At 39.0% G+C, this 15,935-nt stretch overlaps 2 protein-coding genes across 2 annotated transcripts in view; one reads left to right on the forward strand and one right to left on the reverse strand.

Moving 5' to 3' along the window:
- adss2 (adenylosuccinate synthase 2) overlaps positions 1–6,503 on the reverse strand; it is a 28,908-nt gene extending 22,405 nt beyond the window's left edge. The window contains exon 1 of the mRNA XM_085477305.1: positions 6,250–6,503. Within this exon, the coding sequence (XP_085333431.1) occupies positions 6,250–6,411 (162 nt within the window). The 5' untranslated portion in view covers positions 6,412–6,503. The remainder of the gene's footprint in view (positions 1–6,249) is intronic.
- Positions 6,504–10,681: 4,178 nt separating this feature from the next.
- On the forward strand, positions 10,682–14,012 carry LOC146695288 (uncharacterized). Its single transcript, XM_085477306.1, has 2 exons — positions 10,682–10,932; positions 12,327–14,012. Exons 1-2 carry the CDS (start codon positions 10,752–10,754, stop codon positions 13,325–13,327), a joined length of 1,182 nt encoding a protein of 393 aa, XP_085333432.1. The 5' UTR covers positions 10,682–10,751; the 3' UTR covers positions 13,328–14,012.
- Positions 14,013–15,935: the final 1,923 nt, after the last annotated feature.

Raw genomic sequence — 15,935 nt, forward strand, 5'->3', positions numbered from 1 at the left:
ACTACAAAAACGAATGAAACAGAAGTGATGGAGGAAAATGGAAAAACTAGCAATGCAGTGAATTTATGACGTGAAACTTTGGTCCAATCTAAATGAAGGAGCCAGGCTGCCCTGACCAGTGCAGGGGTTGCTGCAGCTCTCGACCAAAGCAGTGAATATCGAGAGAATATTTTACCTGCATTATTATTTATGTTTTGTTCAACAAAGAAAGTTCCTTTTCTAATTGGGCAAGAGTATTTTACCCGAGAAGCTCTCTGAGCTCTATACTTTATTACTCTTTCAACATTAATCCGTGAGCAGTAGATCTGACTGTGTTATTGATGAGATTAGCTGAATCAAACCAAGTTGCTCTGGTCCCACCACATAGTTGTGCCCAGGGGTCTTTAACTTAAAATTGACCGCCAGCATCTGCCTCTAACTGGTCACTGTGCAGAAGCTTTCCTGCATATAAAAACTAATGATTAGTTCTCCTTATGTGAATCCCTGTTGTGAGCCAGGAAAAATCCTGCCGTGGTTTGATATTTCCCCTCTTTTTCTGGTAGGAAGGTCTGACTTCAGTTCATTACAGATGATTTATACGATTTTTATCGGATCCCTTTAAGTCTTGAAAGACCAAATGCATCAAAGTCGAAGGGCTAACAGGGCAACAGTCTCTGTTTTCTTTTCCTTTTGCAAACATCTCTATAGAAACTGAGTCGACGTGCGGCAACCACGTCTCCAGCTAAACTCGTACACCATTATAATACAAACCATTGTAAGCTAAACCTACACTGTAAACAAAACTGGACAAAATGGGCTTTAAAACTTGAGAGGAAGTATTATCAGTTTCACCAGATAACCTTGCTTCACAGCCCTTTGTTCTGCATCAGGTACGTTTCCCATCTCCGATCAGGTGATCGAGCCACTCTAAACTTTTAACTGTAAAATGTCTGAATAGTGAAAAACACTTTGTCCAAAATGATAAATAAAAAAGTAAAAATATGACAATCTGGAGCTGTTGTTTAGAAAACTACTTAAATAATCAGCTATTAAAGTACGTGTTGAGTAATTTCAATCCCACATAGGCATCAATGTACTCAGCTATAACACTTTACAGTTTGTATGTTTTCCTTTTGTTAAAAGCACGCAGTCACAGTTTACTTTAATCACTGATTGAATTGTCTTCGCATTGTGCATTCAACGAATGTTTAAACGTTTAAAAGGTGTGAGCAGCTTGTACAGAAATATATTACTGTAAATGTGTTTTGCTGGTATCACGCCCTGTCTGCTACACACCTCTGACTCACACACCCAACTGTCACCAACAGCATCTTAGAGGTCTGGGCTGTAAGGGACACCGAGCAGGACTGCTTGGCAAAGCTGATTTTATAAAAAGACTAAGGGTGCCTGCTGCAGCACTTCACCGCTCACTTACACATCAAGCACACATGTCATAACATCATAATGCAGTGAGGGGAAGCACGTCTGTGCAGGGTCGCCTGACAGACAACTGGACGGAAAAGGGAGTTTCCTGAACAACCAGTTTTCACGAGCACTCGGCAGATTCACTGGACCGTCTGCGTTAGTGAAAGAGGCTGTTTGATTACAGCAGAATTATAAACCACAATTATTTTGGCTCCTGTTGAAATTATCTGACAGGTTTATACACGCACTTTCCAAAAGTAATTCTAGGCTTATCGAGCAATTCTGTATAATTACATCGACATTAATTATATTACATTAATTATATTTCAGCTGAAAAAAAGAAAGAAGCCACAGACTGTTGTGGGTTAATTTGGACTTTTTTGAGTGGAGAGCAATAAATATGGTGCAGTAATTGTTTTATCTCAGTATCTTGTTTTATAATTTTGGAAGCCAACATTAAAATTTTAATTAAAAATTGAACCAAGTGCACATCACAAGGTGTTATTAAGCTTTGCTTTTTTATTAGGAACAAGGTTTGCTTATAGTGCTTATCAGTTTAACAGGAAATCCTCCCCATCTGCTGTCAAACAGATTTAAATCATAATTTTGAGATGTTTATTATGCATTTTAACTGCTTTGGTATCGCTGCCTGATTAGAGGATATGGTTAATATTTTGCCGGTTCACTTGGTAGGAGCTTTGTGAGTCTACTTAGTGGAAGAGTGCAGGTTTGAGCTTGAGTTAGAGCAGGGATGTCAAACTTATTTTATATCGAGGGCCACAAACAGCTTACTTTGATCTTATGTGGGATGGACTGCTGAAACTCCAATTTCTGACAGTGTAAAAAGTTTAAATGCATATTTAATCAATTAGATACTTTAATATAAGACAAAGAAGAGATATTTCAACATTTTGCCTCACTTTGTCTACATGGTAAAGAAATACTGCTTTGCTATGCCCTCCTTCACATTTTCCATAACCATCCAACCGGCCAGATCGGGGTCTTTAACGGGCCGATGCTGGCCCCCGGTTCTTATGTTTGACACCCATGAGCTAGGTGAGCTGAAAGGACTATCTTGAGTCTAATTTTCAAAAAAGTTACAGTGCTGGAGGCCAGAACAACACATCATAAATGCATTCACCATATGTTAGTGATCAGATCTTTAAGGTGAAACGGTGTGATGCTTTTCTCTTTTTAAGGCACTTCTCTCAAGCAAGTTTCAAACCTCTGAATCAGATTTTCACACCTTGCCAAGAAGAATTTAAACCAGTGTGTTTCTGAGCCAATCTGTGCAATTACTACAGGGACATGTTGGAAAATCTGTCATCGCAGTTGCTGCAACCAAGAAGTGGGTATACGGAGGATAAATTAACATTGCAGTGAATTGATGTGGACTATCCTGACGCTGTTATTAATTGTGCGTAGGCACAGCCGGATTACTGGAAAGAGGGAGGCAGGCACTGGGGTTTTTATTTGTTTCCCTCTTACAGCATGAAGAGGAAGTACCAAAAATCACATTTTACCTCATTGTGACAGAGCGATAAAGTATTTAATTTCACCTGCTTTTTGTTTAAATGCATACAAAAACAGTTAACAGAGACAGACTTAACCGTTGAAGCTTTTGCCTAGAAAAGAAAATAATAAACCTGGTGCATAAGCCTGGCAGGCTTGTAAAACATACTGTGATTAGTTTGCTTCCCCACTCCTCACTGCATTACATGCACAGATTCAGGCTGACAAACTGCCTGTTTGCGATCTGCAAAGCTTTGATGCCTTTTCTTCCAAAATAGGAAGTCCTGCGCATTGTTCTGCAAACACAACACACTCAGCTGACTAGTTTGCATGTTTTGTTGCTAAGGCAATACCTAAACCAGTCCAAAACATAAGGTTGCTGCATTTCAAATCCAGACACTGTATGATGCGTAACAACATACATCACAGCCCTAATATAAGCAGTCTGATGCAGCCTTGCCAGACGTCAGCAGTCTTCTTTCTGTTGCTTTCCACAATAACAGCAGGGTTTTAAGAATTTCTTTTTAACTGAGGGTTTTAAACCTTTTTATTTAAGCAGATCAAGGGCAGATACAGGCTGGACAAAAAGAGGAGAGGCATATTAAAAGCCCAGGGATAACATATCCGGGTATTTTAAAGTTGAATCCACTCATTTTGCATGAGGAAACCACAGTGGATGCAATTCAAAAGTCCTTGCAGTCTTTGTACTGTCACCATTTCACTAGCAAGCTTAATTTTACTCTATGTGAGATTATGGGCTCGGTCTTTAGTCTTGCTAAATTAAAAAGGTGAAATTCATTTTGTAGATTGTGGTCATTATTAGAGTCTGGAGGACTACTTAGGGTATGCTCACTGGCTCGTGATTTTGTCAACTACAAGTTGTTAGCCAATGAGTGTGTAGTTATATAGTTCTATATTGTGTATTTTGTTGTACAGTTATTTTATTTTCAATTTAATTTATATATTTTATCTTATTCTTTCCCAGTGTGTTGTACAGTTATTTCATTTTTAACCTTAATTTATATTTTATTCCTTCCTAGTTAAATTTACCCTTTTTAATTTTTCATATTTATTTCCTATCTTATTCATAGCCTTTTCCTTTTTTGTTTTCTTTAGGTCACGAGCAGTTGTCCAAGCATTTCACTACATATCGTACTGTGTATGACTGTGCACGTGACAAATAAAAATTTGAATTTGAATTTTGAAATTAGTGTCCTCTGTGTCACCGACAGGCCTCAATTGTCATGTCTGGCTTCAAAAGATGGTCAAAAGAACCAATGAGTGGCTCTAGCCATTGTCTATGCAGTTAACAGGTTTTAAAAAAGCTAAAACACTAAAATCTCTCTAAAAGCAAGCTGTGCCACTCTGTGACCATCGTGGTAATGCTTACAGAGGACCATAAGTGTCACGTCAATATTCCTTATAACATGGAGATTCACCCAAATCTCCATGTTGCAAAACTGACCAGGCAACGCTTCACAGAGCAAATGAACAATGTAAATAAAGCATGCTTTAAAAGAAACCGTACAAGGCAAAGAAAGGGGATATTCTTCAATGGCATAGTCAGTCACTTGATCTCAACCCAAGAGAGCAAACAAACAAGCAGCAGCTGAAGCTGGCTGCAGTTAAGGTCTGGCAGAGCATCTCAGGGGAGGACACGCAGCATTTGGTGACGTCCGTGGTTTCTACACTTCAGGCAGTCATTGACCGCAAAGGATTTTTATCCAAGTATTGAAAACAGTCCTTATGCCAGTCTCTCCATCTACTTTTGAATTTGTATAAACATGGCTCTAAAATGCTTTTGTATAAAACATACAAAAGCATTGTGGAGTGTATATAAAGTCCTCATATAAAAAGAATTGAAGTGCGTCACTTATTATGAGGTAAAGTAAGTGTCTACAACAAATGCTGATTATTAGTAATCAATTAGTAATCCTTAATTAATGCTTCAGAAAGCAGGAAGAGGGCATTCTTTAGGTTTTACAACACTTGTTTTTGGAGGAAAAATAACCTTACTGACCACTCAAAGTGCCTTTAATTGCAAGTTACACTGTAACCACATATTCATACAGTACTGTAAACTTCAAGCACTTTTTGCAACTCACATCTATGATCAATTCACCAATGTGTGTCGTAGGATTGTACAAGGAAAAGGAGTACTCATATAGGCAAACTGCACGCAGACAGGCTTGGTACCAGGAACCTTCTTTATGTGAAGCAACACCATTACCCACTTTTCCACCGTGGCACTGAGGTACCCTCTCTCAAGGAAACCTTTGACCTCTGTATGACCTCTATTCCTTTTGTGCCCCCATACACATCCCTCCTGTGCTGTTTTACTATTGCACTGTTTAGCAATTCCTCCCATGACACTTTAGAGACCAGCAGGTGCACAGATAGATCGCATGTCACCACTGTCCCATAAAAACATACACAGAGACATGGCATGTACAACTTCAGAGTTTCAAGAGTCTCTAGTTTGACTCCAACAGCATCAGTGTGTTAGTTTGTAGTACCTGCACATTTTTAAAGTTTATATTTTTGTGTATTTTGGGTGACGTTTGAAACGCTGTCAAATGTCAACACGGGTCAATTTTGAGGCCAACAGCAATTAAGATTTAAAAGAAGAAAAGAAAGAAGAAGAAAATGCCTTAAGATAACTTTAATTGTGCCAATACCGCCAAGACACAAGCATTAATGAAGAGCTCGGCGAGAATAAACACAAACCGAGGATAGCCGCTGTTTTGCGCCTTCTCTCTTTAAATAACCAGCTCTAGGTATCTGTTTTACGTGTGCACATGAAGTCACCACAGCTTTACAGGTGTTTGGGGAGCTAGGCAGCTAGCAGGAATTCAAGGTGACTTTAGCAAAAACACAGAGAGCCAGCCTGCCTGGGATGTTCGTCAGCCAGGAAATAGTCGCTGGCTTGTTGGATTCAATTCACACGGTCTTGTGAGGATGACAGAAAAAAGGGGGAGGAAGACCTCGCTTTTTCCGGTGCTAACCACTTTCACGAGGTGTGAAATTGGTGAAATCGCACCTGTTATGTTGGGTATTGGTAGTTCGGGACAGTACGGGTGAAGCCCGGCACGAAACAGAGGTGCTGTATAAAAGGAGCTGAATGTATTGCTGTCGAGTTCGTGCAGATTTGTATTTGCATGATTCGCGCAATATTTCCGTGGCGTGACAGCTCCCACTGAGTGGCTGGAAGTCGGAAGCTGACAGTAGGTTTTCATAAAGAATGCGGCAGAACATCAGAGAGGCGGGTGTTTCAGCTAACGAGCAGCAGTTACCTGCGGACTCTCTCCTGACGACAGAGCTCACCTAACGTACCTGGCATCTGCACACCATGTCCGCGTCCTGTGCCAGCAGATCCACAACTTTCCCCTTCCCCTCATCGCCCCACTGAGCGCCGAGTACCACGGTCACTTTGTTGCCAACCGTCGGCCTGGGTATCCGTGTTTTCGGGGCTTCCTGACTCCCGCTGTCCGACATTTCAGCTCGGTACCTGGCTGTCTCCACTCCTCACCGACCTAGACTGGAGGAACTACCAGCAACTGAGCCGAACCGGAAACCTGGCTTATTCTACGCATGTGCGAAAAATTCTTCTTCCCAGTCCTTTCACAATAAAATTCAAACATTCTTCTGAGATAATAATGTTCCCCGTTTTATCGTATTTTAATTATTTATTTGTTTTTATGTTTGTTCTACCTAAGTACGACTCATTATTATCACACTTTGATTTAAAAAGAACAAACAAACAATTGAAATTACTTATTGGTACTATTATACTAGGAGATGGTTAAATTTAGTACTTTATTATTCTTTCCTATAGCAAACTTTCTGAGCTTGCACAATGTTAATATTCCTATATTTGTTTGTCTGCTTGATGGAAGTTTAAACAGAAAGAAAGAAAGAAAGAAAGAAAGAAAGAAAGAAAGAAAGAAAGAAAGAAAGAAAGAAAGAAAGAAAGAAAGGAAAAATAAAGAAAAAATATGTTCTTTAAGTAATTTCAAAAATTCCAGTAGATTCTTAGATTTAGAAAAGATTAAATGTTTCCTCTTAATAAATATATGCATGTTTTGATTGCCTGGAGGCTAATATATGAGGGAGTTTAACAGTTAATAACACACTTATTACTATTTTGGTAAAGACTAATTTCATTTTCTCAATAAAAGCTGGAGAAATACTTGCGCTGGATGCATAAAGTACGTGTCTAAATAATTATGAGTTTAATGGGAAGCACTTTATTAAACTTATTATTATCATTGTTGGTGTTTAATTGTAATAACATAACAGCTTTATTTGCAGGTTACTCCACATTATGCCACAGTGGCCATCAAATAAATCATGACAGATCACATTACACCAGAGAGTGCAAGTCAGTGAGCTGATAACCTCTCGTCTTTAATCTGTGATCGAATACATGAACTTACATATTAGACATGAAGGCTGTTTGAGTTAGCGGTACACTCTGTGCATGAGTCTGAAATCGCAATTAAGATACAGAAGTTTGGATTGAAAACCCACAAGGACCTCTGCAGCTGCAGCTTCAAACCACAGTGGAATAAGTCGAATAAAAGCATGTGCAGTATTGAGCCTTTAAAGTTTTCAGAATCTGACTGTAAGCAAATATTCTGCAGACTACAGTCCTGCTAGTCAAGGAGTGAAATGAACAGAAACAGGAGCAAGCTTTTCATTAAAACCAAGTTAAAACATACTTACGCGCAGTCTTGTTGTACTGCATATGAGATATATTTCTTATTATTCAGCTCCCTCTGCTGGTGATCATAATGCATGCAAGGCCAATATCCCTGGAGCATTACTGGATTGGTTGAAACTGTTTCCTTGACAAAGGCTCAGCAGTGAAAAGAAACCTAAAATAAAACAATATAAAAGTATGTCTGCAATTTGCCTAGTATTTTTAGACAAGTGTTACATACAAAGTCTAACTGTTTACCTGCTGCAGATGGACATCAGCGGTGCCAGGTACAGCTTACATCATGTCCCTTTTGTTTCCTTTGAGCTCAGCGTGGGACAGATGGTCAAGTGGGTAGACAGGAGAGCACAGTGTGGGAGCAGTGGGCCCAGGTCACGACTCAGACTCTGTGGAGTCAGTTATAAATTAATGCTACAAAGGTTTTTCACTCTGACCTTGGTTTATGAAATGAAACAACAATATGGATTTATTAATTTATTAATCGAGACTCACTGGATGAGTCCTCTAGTCAGGCTGGCATAAATCTTTCAAGTTCCTACCTGCTGACAAATACCAGCAACAAATAGGATGATGTGGTAGTCAAAAATACAAAGAAGTGATACAATAAATCTAAATTAATAGAATCTGGGGACATGAAATTTACTTGACTTACATGCATTTGATTTATATTTTAGCATATTTCCCTAACTAAACATTTGATTTTATACATTTTCATTTTATTGCTTCATGCTTTTCAACTTTGATGCACCAGAGGCACCCCGCACCAGGGCCGAGCCCCCATGCACCCACCCGCACACAACCTCGGTGACACACCAACCAGGACCCAAGCCCCCAAGGTCCAGCCAGAGCCCCAGCCTGGAGACGGAGCACCCACAGAAATCATCCGATGACCTGTATAGTGTACTCTATGTAATATTTTGTATTGAATTAATTGAATACAAAGTGTTACAGAAAGCAATCTGTATATTTTGGAAAGTAATTTGGGGGTTTTATAAGTAAGAAATTGAACCACACTTGATGGTATTTGTAGTTCAACTTGACCCGGTTTAAATTTCTTTTTTACTATGGATTTAATTTGTTGATATTCTAAAAATCTTTTCTTGTTGATCCCATATTGTGTAACTAGTCTGTCAAATGGAATAAATTCTGTTCCTCTAATATATGTTCTAAGTATTTGAGTCCTTTACCACTCCAATCTGACAAGTTTATCATATTATTGTTTTGTAATATGTCAGGGTTGTTCCAGATAGGTGTACGTTTGCATGGGATTAATAAAGACTCCATCAATTTTAGAAACTCCCACCATGCTGTCAGAGAAGAGCTGATGTTGACGCTTTTAAAGCATTCATGTCGTTGGATGTTTGAGCTGATAAATGGTAGGTCTGAAATCTCTAGATTATTATAAGTGCTTGTTCTACATCTAGCCAAGGTCGTCTAAGAAGGTATGTTTTAGCCATCCTGAGATAAATTGAAGCCTGAAAGTTAGGTAGATCGAATCCTCCTTTATTGTTGGTCTTTTGTAGTGTTTTTAAGCTTATATGTGGTGGTTTATCTTCCCAAAGGAATTTAGACATATACAAATCTAGAGATCTGAACCAATCTTGTGGTGGTTTAGTTGGGATCATTGAGAATAAATAATTTATTTTTGGTAAGACCATCATTTTTATAGCGGCAACCCTTCCCCTGAGTGATATGGGTAGACATTTCCATCCAGCAACTTACTTTAAAAGTGGGATATGGTTTAATTTAGTTAAATCTGCAAGCTTGGGAGAAACATTATGACCTAAATATTTTATATTTCCCGATTGCAGTGGTGTAGAAGAAGAATTTAGGAAGGAGCAATTAATCGGAAGGACTGAAGATTTTGACCAGTTAATTGAATAATCTGATACTCTTGCAAAAGAGTTTATCAATGCAAATACCCCAGAAAAAGTAACACATCAACTGCATAAAGACTGATTACCAAATTTGTGTAAAGTTGCAAATAAAAATTTCCAGTTAACTCTGTCAAACGCCTTTCCTGCATCTAGAGATAATATTGTAGTTTCGATGTTTTTACTGCATGAGTAGTCAATCAAATTAAGTAATCTACGTGTATTTGTAGATGAGTGCCTACTCATGAGATGAGTGCCTTTATGAAACCAGTTTGGTCAGGATGAATTAAGAGGGGGGTTATTTTCTCTAATCTCTTTAAAAGCACTTTGCAGATTATTTTAAGGTTTACATTTATAAGGGATATTGGACGATAGCTTAAGGGGTATACAGGGTCTTTGCCCGGTTTTAGCAGGAGTTTTCAACAATTTCTGAGTAAATGAGAATGAGGGTTTGTGTTCAATGTGAAAATAACAAAAAATAATATTAAAGACATGCTTACATTTTTATTTGATTCTTTTAGTTTTATAAAGATATACTTAATTTATTAAAAAATGTGAGATGTCTGTGTTAGTGCCAATTAAGTTCCACAGTTAAATACAATATAGTCAATCAAAATAGCTTAAAAAGAAAAAAACAAATACTCACTATGAAAGAGCTATGTTTATAATAAATAAAGTAAATAAAGGAGCTTAAAAGTAAAAAATACACAACAAATCAAACACATTTGTGAAGTAAAATAAAACAACAAAATAATAATAATAATAATAATAATAATAATAATAATCATAATAATAATAATAATAATAATAATAATAATAATAATAATAATAACATAAAATAGCAGAATACAAATACAAATGATGCACTAAAATGTGCTGGAGGAGACAGGCCAAGCACAGGATGCTGAGGTGAGCAGTTAAGCAGCAACAGGAGAATGAAGACTTCCTGCAACTGAAAGCTAAATATTTATTTTATGGTGCAGAGGGTAGTTAATTGAGTTAACTATAATTTTTATAAAATCATCAAGTCTAATCACCTTGCATAGAACATGCCCAGTTAAAGGTTTCCGAGCAGTTTCGCTGGTGTCCACCAGAGGGCAGCACCTGTCTGATTTGTGGGTGCTGTCAGCGCTCTTCCTCTCGGTACTTTGTTTACTTCTGCTTCCGTAGCTTCTAGCTAGCGCAACCCCCGCTGTCTTTTAAACCTCTTCCCGTGCTTCTAGAGTAACACGTATTCTAAAATGTCTTCACCGCTTCTTCTCAGGGCCTTCGTGACCGAGCGCCTGACAGCCGCCGCGGAGGAAATATTTCAGGTGTTTGAGAGGACGATAGAAAAATATGAGGAAGAAGCGAGCAGCTCCCAGCAGGAGATCGAGCGACTCAGAGGTCTGCTGCTGGAGTTCATGACAAACCAGAAAAGAGGTCTGTGGGGTCTTATTTTTTACTTATCTGTGGGTGTCCGACTAGACTGGAATTATTAACCTAAAATGTAACCTTGCAGACGAAGTTTATTTTCTGCAACGTAATTTGTGAAGTGTGTTTAATTTTATTTAACACTTTAATTTGCGCTCCAGCAACTGACTGGAAGACAGTCTAAAACTCATATTATTTCTGATTTTCCTGAATGAGGAATTTTGAAATGTTGTGAAAAAATAATAGTCAAGCATTAAGTATTTACTTAGTAGTAACTAAGGTATGGTTTGGGGCCACCTGATCCAGCACTAACTATGAACTTTATCAAAATGTCAAGTTTCTATTGTGATCTTAAAAGTAGAGAGGGTATCGGTCTCCTGAAGCCAAAGTGGGAGCTGGGTCCACAGCAGATGGTCCTGATAGTTGAAGGCCCAGCCTCCCATTCTACTTTTAAAAACTCTAGGAAGTGCAAGTAAGCCTGCAGTCTGAGAATAACACTGTTTGAATAATAAGATACTATGAGGTGTTGTTGTGGTCACTGTGTTGGGGCCTGATTATTCAAGACCTCATACTCTCATGTGAAAAAGTTGATTCACTGCACCCACATCATTCAGTAGGTTATGGAACCATTTTTAGCTGCAGTGACTTGAAATAATCGCTTTCTGTACAACTATACATCTCTCTCATCATTGTAGAGAAATTTTGTCCCACTGTCCAACATTGCTTCAGTTCATTGAGGTTTCTGGGCATTTGTTTACACACAGTTCTCTTAAGGTTCCACCACAGCATTTCAGTCAGATGAAGTCTGGACTTTGATTGCGCCACTGCAACATCTTGAATCTTTTCTTTTTCAGCCCTTCTGGTGGAGATTTGCTGCTGTGCTTGGCAATGCGTTCTGTTACATGACCCATTTTCAGCCAAGCTTCAGCTGTCAAACAGATGGCCACACATTTGTCTCTAGGATACTTTAGGACAAAGAAGTGTTCGTTTGCAAGGTGCCCAGGACCTGTGGATGCAAAACAAGCTTTAAATCATTACCCCTCCACCACCAACAGTCGGCATGACATTGTGTCAGAAGTCGTGGGGTTTGCTCTAAGCTCTGCTGAGGCTTTCTCCTATAGAGCCTGAGATGTAGCTCTTGGGTTTCTTTCAGCTTCAGGGGGTGAGTTGGGGTGAACGTCCACTCCTGGGAAGATTGTAGTATTGTGTTAACACACACCTGAATGCTCCAGACCAGCAAACTGCTGATATCTGCTTTTTATCAGTAAATGATAAGGTTTTAATTCATTTGTATTTGATCATCTGAAAGCTTTTAAAGGACCTTTTGAGAGTAACAAACATGATTGTTAATCCTTGTTTATAGTAATAAAGTAGTAAAAGAAAGATTACATTTTCTTTTTCAGATGTTCTTCAGTTGTCTGTTTGTAAAGAGGAGTCACCGCCTGAGCAGGAGCCATGTGAGCGCACACCGAGCATCAGCGTCCATAAGGGCAATGCAGAGCCTCAACATATTAAAGAGGAAGACAGCGAACTCTGGGCTGGTCAGGAGCAAGATGAAAAACAGGCCGAAGAGTTTCATGATGCTGATGCCTCATATCCACCTCACTCTTCTGTTTGGGAGGAAAATGAGCTAGAGGACACGAAACCGTCTCTGCAGCCTGAAGTGCAAAACTGTGAACGTGATGAGGAGTTTCTGGAGGAGCAGGAAACCAGAACTGTGCAGTTCATTTTGCCTCTCACATTGACATCTTCTTCACAAACTCTAGCCCAAAGTGAAAGCGTCCAGGACGGAAGGGAAAGCGAAAGACCTGCTGCTAGTTTTTCATCAGAACAAACCCAGGCGCCCTTTAGCACTTTCAGAGAATCCACTGAGTTACCTCATTTTAACTCTGCTGCACCTGACTATCATTGCCATTTGTGCAATAAATCATTTTCCTCCAGCCATCACCTGATAAATCATGCTTTCCACGTGCATTCAGCAGACGCAGGTGCCATCTGTGCCGTGTGTGGAAAGATGTTTGAATCCACCGAAAGCCTTAACATGCACCTCAAATCGCACAAGGGCTCAAAATGTTGCCACATGTGCGGTAAGCAGTGCAACAGCACGACCGCACTGACCGAGCACATGGCGAGCCACGCCGGGGTGAAACTGCATCGTTGCCACGTGTGTGGGAAAGAGTGCAGCCGCAAAGGGGATTTAAAGATACATATGAGGATTCACACGGGCGAGAAGCCTTTCTGCTGCTCCTTTTGTTGCAAAAGTTTCACCCACAGCGGACACCTGAGGAAGCACATGAGAAGCCACACAGGCGAGAGGCCTCACCGCTGTGGTATCTGTGGCAGAGGGTTTCTACAGAGTGCACACTTGAAATATCACCTGGGGACTCACACTCAGAAATATTGACTCATTCATCCCCCTGGGCTCATATTTAATAATGAAAAATGTTCAACAGAGACGCCAAACTTTGCTGTAAAGAGCAAGAAGACCCATTATAAAGATGCTTAAAGCAAAATGTCAGTAACATTTAAAGTGGGTCTAATTCAATTATTTTTAGCTCCATGTTTTTGTTCTTGGGCATTGCATGATTCACAGTTCAAAATAATCCTTATTTATTCTATTCTGGGCCTCGGTGCAGCCCTCCAGTTCATCCACTGCCTGAAAAACATGTTTTTAGGTCCTCTGAGCAGCACCCTTGTAAAAACAAGTCTCTGCACTCAGCAGCAGGTTATTATTTTGAGAAATCAATTGAAGCATGAACTAAATTAACTTGAAATTTGATGCTGCATGTATAGAATCACCAGTTAAATCTCAAAACTAAATAAAGCACTTTAAAATGTCCGATGACTTCCCCTAAAATACATTTTTAAGGAAGGTTTTCCTCTGGAAGTTAACACTTTGTTGTTTTGTAGTTTCTCTTTAATAGCTGCTATCAGGTGACACTGTGATTAATCGTCTGTATGTTCTGATGTATCTGATTCATTTTCTTTAATAAAAATCACATGTCACTGAAAGATGTGTTATAGAAAACCAAAGTGGAGCAGAAAATGAATTCTTAACTTGGGTTTTAAATAAAAGTGTTTGTTTATAACATCGTTATAAGATGCATGAAAAGTGCTAAAGAAAGCTGCAAACCTCTTTTAAATTTAAGCAGTGTAACCAGCTAAAAAGTAAAGTGAAGGAAAAGTATTTTAACAGTTTGATGAGCGCAGGCTCTGAGCTTCACACTATGTTTCTCTTTACTGTTGACATGACCTCTGATCCCCACTTTGAGCAATAACATTGCCGATAACGTCCAGCTTGTAATGATTGCTTTTATACAACAGAATCTGATTGGTGTTAAATCATCAGTTTATTTTACTCAGAAAGAGCAAAGTGGGACACAGTGCCCTTTTCCACTCTTATTTTTCAAGTAAGCAGATGTTCAGCAGATGTGCTCTCTGGTACAGCTGCAGCTCGCCTGGTCATGCAAACTTAAAACACTGTCACACTTTCAGAGCCGTGTGCCGACCTCTTCATCAACCAGATCTCTTCTGCTCTGTGATTCATTAATTATAACCTTTATTATTAAAAGTAATTTTCCTACTAATCATCCCACTGACATTTTTTCACATATGTACTTCCTGTGATCTTTGGGTACACCAAGAATAATTTACTGTTAAGAGCAATTATAATAGCCAAATAATATCCATTCGTCCGTTCTCTTCCACTTATCCAATTCAAGGTCGTGGGGAGGCGGGAGCCTATCCCAGCACAAACACTGGGAGAACATGCAAACTCCAGTAAACATATATGACATGTTTGTGTGATAACCTATCAGGTTCAGTCCTCCTAGAACTTGCCCATATTTAAGGGCTGTCCAGGAGGCCTTCTGGTTGGATACCCAAACAATGTGAAGACATCTCTATCTGTAAGGGAGAGCCTAGACATTCTTGACAATGAGCTCATGTCTGCATACATCAACAATTTAATTTTTCAGTCACAACCCAGAGCTCATCGCCAAAGCTGAGGGTCAGAATATATATGAGCCTATAAATGGACAGCTTCATAGTGAGCTCTCTCTTCACCACTGCAGACACGATTCACCTGCAACCCCAAAACATTTATATTTTTAAAAAGCAATAACACACAACAAAGCTGCATTGTCACGTCATTAGGAACAAATAGATAGAAATGATGGAATGAAAATGATTTGTGTCTGTATAATGTTCTTCTGTGGTCTGCAAAGACCACAGTTGGTCACATTTCAACTAATTCAAAGCAGTAGGTTCTTATTACAGATGAAAGTAGCTCAGTTTCAAGCATTCGTTCATCACTACTGATTTATTTTTCTAGAAATGAAGATTTGCATACATGCAGAGTCATATTTTTCTGTGCTTCCCATCACTAAAAAAAATAATAATGAGGGTTTGGTTATACTTGATTAGTGCATTAGTGCGTACGCTGAGCTATATTTCTATGTAAAGATGGACCACGAGTGCTGAATTGTTTTTTTTTCTACTAACGGAAGAAATTCAGAATCAGCTTAAAAGTTTAAAAAACATCTACATAGCAAATCTTTTCTTTTTTTGGTTTCTGTTCCTCTGTTTCTTTTTCAGTTCTTTTTTTGGTGTCAAAAGGACACTTTTCTTTACCAGCTAGATGTTTTACATTCATCACAAGTTTGTCACTAACTTCACACTGGGCGAGAGCTCTTGGGGAGTCTGTGTGATGCACAGCCAGCAGGCTCTGGTCACATGACCTCATGTACCTGCAGAGAATCTCTGGATGTAAAAGTTCACTGGTTGTTTCTCCATCCAGACATGTTTTGCCTTCATGCTGTAGATGAGTTCAAGAGTATCTGAATGTAACTCTGAAAGTGAACAATCTTCAGATGTCAGTTTGGAAATATAACCTCCACAGTGTGCTGTAGTGGTGAATTATCATGGACTACTACAGTCTAATGAATAAGAGTGTTTATTTTCAAGATGATTGCTTCTCTCTAGAAGTGTGTTTGCTTACGGTGGGAAACTAC

Source organism: Copadichromis virginalis, linkage group LG13, assembly GCF_057382275.1.
Source record: "Copadichromis virginalis isolate Kocher_CV1m ecotype Utaka linkage group LG13, C_Virginalis_male_GT1.1, whole genome shotgun sequence".
Lineage (NCBI taxonomy): Eukaryota > Metazoa > Chordata > Actinopteri > Cichliformes > Cichlidae > Copadichromis > Copadichromis virginalis.

Coding starts and splice junctions, on each gene's coding strand:
- LOC146695288 (XM_085477306.1), top strand. CDS start 10,752: ATGTCTTCACCGCTTCTTCTCAGGGCCTTCGTGACCGAGCGCCTGACA. Junction 10,933..12,326: donor CATGACAAACCAGAAAAGAG/GTCTGTGGGGTC, acceptor TTTCTTTTTCAG/ATGTTCTTCAGTTGTCTGTT.